Source organism: Mercenaria mercenaria, chromosome 1 (assembly GCF_021730395.1).
Source record: "Mercenaria mercenaria strain notata chromosome 1, MADL_Memer_1, whole genome shotgun sequence".
Taxonomy (NCBI): Eukaryota; Metazoa; Mollusca; class Bivalvia; order Venerida; family Veneridae; genus Mercenaria; species Mercenaria mercenaria.
Genome location: NC_069361.1, coordinates 53,129,193 through 53,140,626, shown reverse-complemented (window position 1 = coordinate 53,140,626; position 11,434 = coordinate 53,129,193). Strand labels below are relative to the sequence as shown.

Sequence of the window (11,434 nt, the reverse complement as noted above, 5' to 3'; positions counted from 1 at the left end):
TTTCGTGTTTTCACATCGTATTAACACTTTATCGCATCGTATCTTCGCATCGTATTATTGCACTGCCACTCTTAACTAATTTACCAGCTATTCGATGGAACGAGGCAAAGCTGGCCCTAACGGTCGACCATAGTGAACAGCCATTATGCAGTTATGTTTTGTTTGATCTGATATAAATCACTTATTAAGTCTAGCGGATTTCAAAGATCTTGCGATAACATATTTACATTTGGCGCAGTATCCCTTTATTCTTCAAATAGTTGTTCTAAAGCTTTAGTGATATAAACCAAAAATGGACTTGTAAGTTTGTTTACTACGCGCTCGCATATTTGATTATATTTATTCTGGCGCAAATATACAATACACAAAACCTCTAAAATGTTTAAGATAAGGAAAAAAGGAATATTGGGAATTATATTTTCCGACTTGATGTAAATTTGTTTACTGGTAAGAAATGATTATTTTTATTTCATGAAACTAAAATGACAAAGATGATGTTTTCTTCTTATGACATGCATACATGTATGTTATGGCAGAATAAACTGACACTAACATTTTGAGAAAAATACGTGTGTTTTAGTAAGAAACCAATACAATGTCTTAACACACGGGTCATACCATTAATTCTGATAGTATGTTTTTTTTTTCTAAAACCAGAGTTACACTTAAACAATTCATATCATTTTGCGACTTTCCAAACTTTAAAGGCACTGATCTCCAGATTTCGGATAAAAATTATCATGAACATTAGAATATGAGTTTTTGTTTCTAAACTGTTTTAAAAATGCCACATCAAGAGAAAAAGATGACCGCGGCGGTAATCGAACCCAGACCGCCGCGGCAATAAAGAAGTTTTCCATAACGCTATAATAGAGGATTTAGTGTTCAATGCGTATTAATTATAGATATTTTGATCGAGGTAGTTTTCCTCGAGTAAAGCGTTACAAACGCCTTTCGATTTTCATCTTAAAAAGTAGTAAAAACATCTAATTCTCATGCGTTTCCGTCACATATACATGTAGTCTGTCAGTAATTAAGTTCCAGAGCATTCTTAAGAAATATAGCATTAATTTCCAGATATCTTAAAAATCTTCTCTTTTTTGTTGTCGAACGATCTGAAGGCCAGTGCCTTTAATGACTGAGGAAAACCCAAGACTTCCCTCTAAGTATTATTTCAAGTGCGGACAAGAACATTGGTAGAACCACACCTAGTTCCGCATGCCAGTTGAATGACTTTCTCACATGACGACACGAGCAGCGCTCGAACCCGTCAGGCATAGGAACAAGTGATTTGAATCCAAGAGGTATCATAGCTCGGGAAATCAATATAAAACGAATGGAAGTTATTAAAATCTGCTGAAAAGTGCTATAAACAACCCATTTCCAAGTGTTATGACGGTTTTCAAAGACAATCGGCATGTTGATTATTTGAGTAAATCAGCTCGATAGTTGCAGTAATTGAAGACAAGGAACAACTGTGCTCAACACAATTGATTGTTCAATTCCTTCCAGCACTGGTAGACGAAAATTGGTATTTTGTAAATGACAGAGTGAACATTAATGGAAAATCAAATATGTCAATAATATGAACAATGAATAAACGAAACGGGATACTTGGCAAACATACAATATCATTTGACATTGCCTGCACAAGAGAGTAGATTAACCACCAGGCCCATGTTCTTACTTTTCAAACTTTTTTAAAATGACTAAAGGTTTTTAGAAGTGGTAAAATTCAATTTCATTGACAACACGGTTATATAAAATCAATCGCGAACTTACGTGATGTGCGCACGTAATGTTCATGATTTTGCTAACATACCCTGCGTATATGGCGCGCCAATTGTCCAATAATTACGTGAACCCAGGTTCACGGTCGAAAAACTAGGATTAAAGATCGATTAACCAGGTTTTTCGAACGTAAAACCAGGTTTTTCAATACTAACATATATTTTTTGAGCGAAAACATAAGATAACGCCGTAAACAATAGTTCACGCTTGTAAACGTACGTTCACGCTTGTAAACCCAAGTTTACGGTCGTAAACGTAGGTTCACGTTTACGAACGTGAACTGGGGTTGACGAGCGTAAACATAGGATAACGGCCATAAACATAGGATAACGACCAAAATTCGTAGTTTAATCGAGAAACCTAGTTTATCAAACGTAAACCATGGTTTACGGTCGATATATTAGGATTATAAAATCAAATGTGAATTTCGGGCGTGAACCTACGTTTTCGAACGTGAACCCACGTTTACGACCTTGAGCCTAGGTTTACGACCGTGAACCATAGTTTACGGACGTGACATGTATGGCAATTGTCCAGTAATTACATGAACGCAGGTTCACGGTCGAAAAACTAGGACAAACGATCTATAAACTAGGTTTTTCGAACGTAAAAGCATTTAACCTATTCTTTCGAGCGAAAACATAGGATAACGACCGAAATTCAAAGTTCAATCGAGAAACCCTGTTTATCGAACGTAAACCATAGTTTACTATTGATATATCAACTATCAACTTGGGTACACGAGCGTGGGAAAAGCTAGCGTACGCCTTTAAAAAATTATACCCTTTATAACTAATTCAGCCGTTAAACTGATGAGACAACTTACAAACACCATACATGAATAAATATTTAAATGCATTTTTGAAAACGAAAGTAGAATATTTTGTAAACGAAAGTGTAAAAACAAGCAAAAAGTTAAAATAGTAATAACGATTTGTCAGATATATTTTGTTATGTGTATCACATGTATTACTTGAAATTATGAAGCATAATCAAGGTTTCAAAAAGAAAAGAAAAGAAACTTTATCAATGATGTATGGCAAAATAAAATTATAACCTTCTCATTTGCATATTAACTGGTCAGCTACACCAGTTTGTTTATAATTCCATGATACATAAGCATGTGATAATAATATGACCATTATTTTTGGACATCAGACTGACATAACAAAACACTAACCACAGTTTGTTAAATAAATGCATTGATAAAACTTACTGGATCTTTAAGGCAATTTAAATATCAATTTTATTGAAACATTTCGTTTTAGTTTTCAGTTTTATTTCGAAGATGTACGTAAATTTACGGAAGATAAATTAAAAAAAACTACAGGATTATTGATTTTTAAAGTACTGTTAGTAGTAACGAAAATATAATACACACGGGGACATTTTGGGCAAAAATGTTACCTGATTTGAACGATTTCCCTGTGTGTACAATACCGAAATGTCACGTGGGTTGGCCACCCTGTTATTTATAGTCGCCACCGATAACGAATATGGGCGACTCCTCTAGAAGACAGGTAGTAATGTTAGTGGAAGTATAAAAAAGTCACTGAAAATGTGAAAATGTTGAATCAATTTAAGCTGAAAATAATGTAAAGACTGACATGACTGGCACAGTTCCACATAACTTTTCGCCCCTGGACCTGCCTGGCGGTGACACGAACATTTTAGTACGAAAGTACCATAGTATGTGAAACATTCGTCAATCTTTTCACTTCCCTTTATTATAATATCTTTCACTCAAGAGCTCTCGCTAAATGTCGTGATTCCGGCCCTCACCCCGCTGTTAATCGGGGTTTCGGCCCCTGAAAACTGTTTTATTCTCGTGAGTTCGCTCGGCTAGGTCGTTGAACAAATGTTGAAATTAAAGAATAAAACGGCGGGCAATTAAGAAAAAATATTGATGTTAGGAGTTTTTCAATTCCACAACTTCCGCAAGTTTACAAATAGATTATAAATCTAGTCAAATCATTGCAACGGGCAATGAATTGTAATTTTAGTATCATATAACATCGTAACTTCAAACAAAGAATCTGCTCGATAACTCGGATTTATTACGCATTAAATCGTTAAAGAGTTAAATGAATGTTTACTGCATAAGATCATCAAAGGTAAATTTTGTTTATAGAGACATATCTCCAGGCGTATTTAAAAGGTTAGAATCATATAACTGGAAGATAGATACATGGGAAGAGGCAGGTTAAGGGTCAAGGTCACAGAGGTCTAATATTGTAACATTTTATGATTAGCTCCTGAATTTCACTTTACATAAATATTTAAATATTGTCACTGTAGTAATCAAACATTTTGTAACAGTTGTGAATATTACAGCCCCTATGTCTACTGGCTTAAAATATACTAGCATTAATAGCTAGTGTGTCGGCTCCTTTTAAATGATATATGGGATCATATATTCTCCCCCAGCTGGTCCTGGTACTTAAAGAGAGTAATCAGTAGGGGGCTGCATGGTAGGTTTCACTGGCACCTGGTCTAATACATCATTACTGTATCGCATGAGTGTGATATCAACCAAATTTTACGTGAGTAGACTGACTCATTTTTATTTCACCGAACTTTCTGAATACCTTGCTGCAGCCATTTCAAGTCCGCGAGAAATTTTATCGTCTGTGTATAAAATGTCGCGGGTAACTTACACATCCGCAAGATTTTCTATCGAAATCGTAGATAATGTCGTGAGGAACAAATAAACCGCGATATTTTATATAGTTCTTATAAACAGCAAGGAATATTTTGATTCCGGTGGCCGGTAGCGTCCTTGGTTTGACTATATTTTATTCCCTGTCAGTCTGTAAAAAATCAAGGAACAAAAAAAAAAAAAAAAAAAAAAAAAAAAAAAAAAAAAAAAATCTGCGACATTTTGCAATTTTAGTAGAAATTCTACAAAAAAAAATCGAGGGTAAAAGTTATGCCGCGACTTTTTGTTTCTCAACAACGGTCCCAAATGTTAAAGAAAGCTTTTTATGAAAGACGTTTCTAGGCATAAAAACTCGAGGCTTAATTAAGACTCGAAATTTCATAAGTAATGCATAAAAAATATCGCGGATGAAAATGGCCGCAGTTAGCTACCAAAAGTAAGAGTATATTTGCATGGCTTATTCTGCTATATAGACAGAAAATGTCGCGGTTTCGTCAGTAATGCGCTCCTTTTTACGACGGAAGTGTGACAGAAAAACCCGAGAGTTTCTCTTAGACGCGATAGTTTAACCAATTTCGACGTAAAATGTTTGCGAATTTGGAACTTCCCAGCGACATTTACAAACTGACGGTAAAATTTCTCACGGCTTTAAAATGGACGCTACCGGCCACCATAACTTCTTATACACTGTCATGTATTAGCCATGCGAAGAAGTATGCAAGCCAAGACTGTTATTGTGTTGCCCGGATAACTAGTAATGCATAATCTCATGCACACTGTACAGAAACTGTAAAAATACAAATTCAGCATATATTCTTATAAAGCACTCTGTGCATTTGTCATTTTTCAGGACAGAAGATTGATTATGTTGAAGGATGGAACGGCTACGCCGTTGTGGAATTAAGCGCCTGCTGAAGGTGTGGCTTGGCTTTTCTATAGGCATGGTATTCAGCTTTACCCTACTAGTCAATGAAATGGCGATACAGTTTACTGGTTCTAAACATCGATTTTCTACGACAGCTCTGGAGGTTTCCAACTGGTATAACTCGGATAGAAACTTCTGTGGGGGCCATTACACGGGATACGGCCATACCTTTTTCAAGTTGAAGTCTACCATATTTGACCCAAAGAAAAACGTTTTCACAATACCCTGTAACGAATGGATGTTTTTACATAGACCGTATACGTACTGGTTTAATGGAAAATATGCACCGGCGAGGTATTCTAAATCCTTAACCTTCAATAAAGGTCACGATTTACGAAATATTTTAAAAGATGAGAATATTACAATAGTTGTCTACAGAGAATATCCGCATAATTTCTATCACGCCATGACGCAGTGGTACAATATTTTCGTACTGTCAAATCTTTTTAGCTTCAGCATGAAGAGAGTTAATATTCTCTTATTGGACACCGGCCCAGTGGTTCACATTGATGAACAGTGGAAGTTACTGTTTCAACAAGTGATAAAAGCGGATGAAATTGACACTCCAATGTATTTTAAGGAGGCCATATTTAATATACCTGGGCATGAAAGCCCAATGTTCTATTTTGATCTTGTAAAACTACCATTCATAGAAGACTTTTCGAATTATGTTTTGCAAACTTTTGATATAAAAGGCAAGCAGTCTTTTGACTGTAAAAAAATAACAATAACTTTAGTTCTTAGGCGGGACTATTACATGCATCCCGGCGTAAGTTCCGAGAAAAGAATCGCAGAACGGAAGTTCAAAAATGAGGACGAGTTACTTGCCACGCTCAGATCAGAATTTCCGGGTCATACGGTGCAAACGCTAATTGCGGAGGAAATGTCACTTCCGGAACAGTTGTCACTGACCTCAAATACAGACATTTTGATTGGAATGCATGGTTGTGTTCTTACACAAATCTTATTCTTGCCAAAACACGCCATGGTGTTGGAAATGTATCCTGTCTTTTGGAATGTTCAGAGATTCTTTAGTTCTATATCCAGATGGAGAAATATCAAACATGAATACTGGCAGAATAGTGAGAACAGATATGAATTTGCCAACCATTATACATATGTTCCAACAAGTGTTATAGACGAATTTGCCCAACGTGCTCGAAAACACTTTGTATGTAATTAACACAACTTACAATCTTCATGATTCAAAAGTTCACAAAAATAGTTTTCTGGTCTGTTTTAGGGAGATTCAGAAAGAACAACAGACGATAAATTTTAAAATTTGTATTCATATTTTAGTGCTCTGCGTTGGAAGTTTTTACATTTATTCTATCAGGACTTGCGTATTATGCTAATAATTATTTTCGGATAGTGGCATTACCTAAAAACTTCCGCTGGGCCTGATTCTTTATGTATAATTTCGAGTTTACAAACTGTTTGCACGCATGCAGTTGATCCTTTACAGTGAGGATCGAGTGTTCTGCCCACCTCAAATATTTTTATCATAATTTTGATAAATTGTTTTCGTCATCATTTGATATCAGACTTAGTTATTGAAATTCGTTTTGAGTACTTTTCAGAGATTTAAGCTTAATGCGGGTGAAAGGAAACGAAAAGTGAAATAGAAAATAAATTCTTTAAATTTGTTCAAAGGGTTATCTGATTTTTCATGGATTTGGCAGTGAATAACGAGCACTAGGGAAGAGAATCGTTACTGGAAGTATTAGTTCTAGTTAATTTAAACGTTTTTTTTTTCACAAGTACTAACATAGATTTGTTCAATTACAACAAAAAAAAGTTAACATGATAAGAATAAAATACATGTCTTTCAGAATGCTTCTCCTTTAGAATTTCCATTTTGTCAGTCCGTTTGTATTTGTGGAAAACACGCCATATTTTATAAGGAACAAGAAACGAATTCTTCACACGTGAAAAGAATTCGTGCGAATTCCTCGTGCATTTGTTACAAATTCGGCCGAAAATATCACAAATCAAAACTCGAGGGTTCAACGCAATAAGGGCGTATCTACATATAATAACTATATGTAGATACGCCCTTATTGCGTTGAACCCTCGAACAGTGACATATACATTTTTTGCTTTAGGCCTAAAAGAGATTGTTTATTTCCGGTAACATCCTAAAAAAGTAGGATAGGAAGGTTGGTAAATTTTTAGGTGGATGTTTTTATTAATAGCTTTTCTTTCGGAAATTATTCTTTGAAATACAATAAATTGCTACGGTTCAATTAATTTAAATCGAGTTGAATAAGATAATAAAATGCGAGGCTCTGCCGATCATCAATTTCATTAAATCCAATGCGGACAGTCACAAATGTAATATTCTTTTTATCACATGTTAGCTTTTCCTGCTGAAACATATTGTTCTTTTTTACTTTCTAAAACCATAATAAACAAGTCAGTTTGACGAACGATACTTTAAACGACGTCGACGTCAAAGCTTTGTTTAACTAGTGTAGTATCAATTCTATGTAATGCGGCTTTATTTAACTCTTGCGACGCCGAACATGTGATAATAAATTTTATTTAATAAATTTCAGTAGTTTATTGAAGTATAACAGTGAGCTATATTAATAACTCACTATTTCTGTACACTTGAACGCGGAAGAATATAGAATTATAGATAATAATTAAATTGTATCCAAAATATAGCTCTATATAAAGAAAGTTATATATGAGTATAAATAGCTAAAAGACAAAATGATATGCAAAGGAAATTTAAAATCATCATTTTCACCATATTAACACTGTGACGTCATGATTTTTTGTCTATTTTTACTCACTGCGCGTGACGTTGCGTGGATTTGATTAAACCTGTTGAAAAGGTATTAGTCATAAAATGAAAAAGAAAAATTGTTTTATTGAAAGTTCGAAATATCTTTCACTGAGTCTCGTGAACACCGATTTTAGAACGTTGCATCTGATGTTCACAAGATGAATGAATGATATTGCGATGATCACCGAAACTAACGAATATCCTGTGTCTGTTTACTCAAAAATCTCAGGTTCAATGTTCGTGTATGGAACAGTAATGAGACAATAGTTACATATTGAGCCGTATATGTCATAAAGCGAAAATATAACACGTGTGATATATTCGATCGAAATTTGCACGCGCATGAAACGTGTATCATACATAATATGTGATGTATACGTTGGATTTTGGTTTTCATAAGCACGCTAAAACGGTAAGGTAACTGATCGAACTCGATCGGCAAGAGGTCGGAATGACCGTTATACGTCTAGTTTGATCGGCAATGCTCGGACTTTTAAAAAAGAATCGAGTAACGATGATTTGGCAAGGTTCGTGATGAAATTGTGAAACGATCATGAATCAATCGACTCTTGATCGTTTAGAAATTGCCCTGATCGGGTAAAGGTCGCAAGAACGATACTCGATTGCTGTACGAAATACCCAACCGATCGATGCGATCTGTTGTCCAGATTAGTTCGAATGTCTCCCAATTGCACTCGATTTCCCGACCCCCGCCCCTCGCTCTCGCCCCCACCTCCCTCACCACACACACCGGTAAATGGCCTTCCATTAGAAAAAATGCTGTAAGTATAGAGATTGTGTAACAATTGAGATGATTGTCGTGTATAAGGAGTCGTGAATGCTCGTACAAGAGTCGTGTAGGAGTCTAGAAGACGGCAAACTTTTGTAAATTAAGCAATCGGGCCTCATACCGCACCAACGTTTTGAATGATTCATTTATCATTTCCATATTGGTAAACCATACAATTTTTTCTTAGATACTAATCCCCAATGATAACGTGATTCCCGACGAAACATGAGAACGAGTCCGTTTCATGATACTATGCCCCAACGATAACTTGATATTTACAAACATGACTATAAATAGATTAAAATGGAACATAGGGAATTCAACATTTGTTTAACGTGTTACAATCTCAATATTTCTAGATCTTGTACCAATTGCAAATTAGCTCAGTGGTAAAGCATACAGTCCATGTAAAACAGATCTTTTTGCCGTGTGGGTTCGAAACTCAGCATCGACATTAAATTTTTATTTCACTTTCTCATAAACATTTAGATTCCTTCATGAACTATGTGACAACACAACAGAGAAGTATCTTAAGCCGATATGGCAGATCAGAAAAGTTTAGCATTATATCAAAGATGATATTGACTAAATGCATGCATTTAAGCCATGCAAATAATAAACATACTGTTGTGTTATATAAAGGCATACATACAAATACAATCATCAAAGAAAGAAACAAAAATACGGGAACAAAAATGAAACCGAAAAGAAAAAAACACAAAAAGACAAAACATGAAAAAACCCTCACGAGGAATCGAACCCACAAAATGATTTGCTTATATCCAATTGTTATCTGCGTCTTACCCGACTGAGCTATGCTGCCATATAATCATAGGATATTAAAGATGAAAGAAATACTAATATTTACTTAGCAGGTAATGTGTAAGCATTATGGATTGATATTTCATCGGTTATCAGGAAATAGAATCGTCCTCGCGTTTCGGCGGGAATCTGTTATCGTTGGGGATTACTAATAAACTTTGATAATGTGGCAGTTGAGTCCAATAAGTCCAGGGGTGTTCAAAGATAATCCGTCATAGATCTATTGTAAAGCAAATATTGGATTTACCTGTATTGGAAAATAAACAGTGTCAATTGGATTTATGTCAACTGCCACATTATCAAAGTTTATTAGTAGTAACTGATAAAAAACAATTCATAATGTTTGCACATTACTTGACAAGTAAACATTAGTATTAATTTCAATTTAAAGGTCCATTACTAAGGGAAATTGAATTGGCAATTTTTTTCATAGCCAGTGCATAGACTTCTGCAAGACACTAAATAATGAAGATTGGCAGGTCAAAATTTACAGAAGGTCTTTGGAACTCAAACAAATGTATGTGTATTATGTTGAAATTTCAATGAATCGACAGAATGACCCCCCAGGTCTTTTTAACTTTCTTCATAGAAAAATAATTGTACATATAATGCGATTTATTTCGAATTTCTACATACCAACTTTCATTTTCCAATAAAATGAAATAGTTTCTGTGCTTTTTAAAAGAAATTAAAATGTTCACTTTCCTTAGTATTGGACCTTTAACTTTCCACGGCCATTTAGTATACTGAAATATAGCTCAGTCGGGCCAAATGCAGATAACAAATGGATATAAGTAAATCGTTTTGTGAGTTCAATTCCTCATGAGGAATTTTTTTTCAAATATTTGTTTTTCTATTCGTTTTCATTTGTTTTTTGTTCCAAAATTTTCGTTTCTTTTTTTTTCTTTGATGGTTTGTATTTGCATTCATGTATCTTTATATAACTTAATTTAATGTTTATTATTGTATTTAATTTAATCAATGTCATCTTTGATATAATGCTAAACCTTTTCTAATCTGCCATATCAGCTTTAGATATTTCTCTGTTGTGCTATCACAGAACACATGAAGGAATCTAATTTTGTGCAAAAATGAAATAAAAATTAAATGTCGATGCCGAGTTTCGAACCAACACGGCAAAACTGTTTAACATGGAAAGTATGCTTTACCTCTAAGCTAATTTGTAACTGGTACTAAAACTAGAAATATTTAGATCTTAACATGTTAAAAAAATGTTAAGTTCCCTGCTTCATTCTTATCAATTTATAGTCATGTTTGTAAACATCAAGTTATCAGTGCACTCATGAATATTCCGTATACTTCCGTAAATTAATTTTCGTTTTCCGAACATAAATAGCGATATACCTATTACATATATATAATTCTTATACTGTCGCATGTGCAAGTAGCTGTACGGACAAAGCGTTTAGCTGCCAATATCAGGGTTGTGGTTCGATTCCTACATCTGACCACATCTTTTTCCCCAAAATTTTATATGCAAACTTCCCACTTGTTTGATCTCAAACGTATCGTGATATTTATGGTTCATTTTTTAAAAGTTACCGCATTTGTTAAAAGTATCTTTAAGTTAGATAAAAAGACAAATTACTGGTCACCAGCGTCCCTGGAAATAAATACTACAAGAGAAAATTC

At 34.6% G+C, this 11,434-nt stretch overlaps 1 protein-coding gene across 1 annotated transcript; it reads left to right on the top strand.

Moving 5' to 3' along the window:
- The first annotated feature begins 293 nt into the window (after nucleotides 1-293).
- LOC123545584 (EGF domain-specific O-linked N-acetylglucosamine transferase-like) lies at nucleotides 294-7,090 on the top strand. The gene is made up of 2 exons (XM_045331910.2): nucleotides 294-447; nucleotides 5,301-7,090. Exon 2 carries the CDS (start codon nucleotides 5,326-5,328, stop codon nucleotides 6,556-6,558), a length of 1,233 nt encoding a protein of 410 aa, XP_045187845.2. The 5' UTR covers nucleotides 294-447; nucleotides 5,301-5,325; the 3' UTR covers nucleotides 6,559-7,090.
- The last annotated feature ends 4,344 nt before the right edge of the window (nucleotides 7,091-11,434 follow it).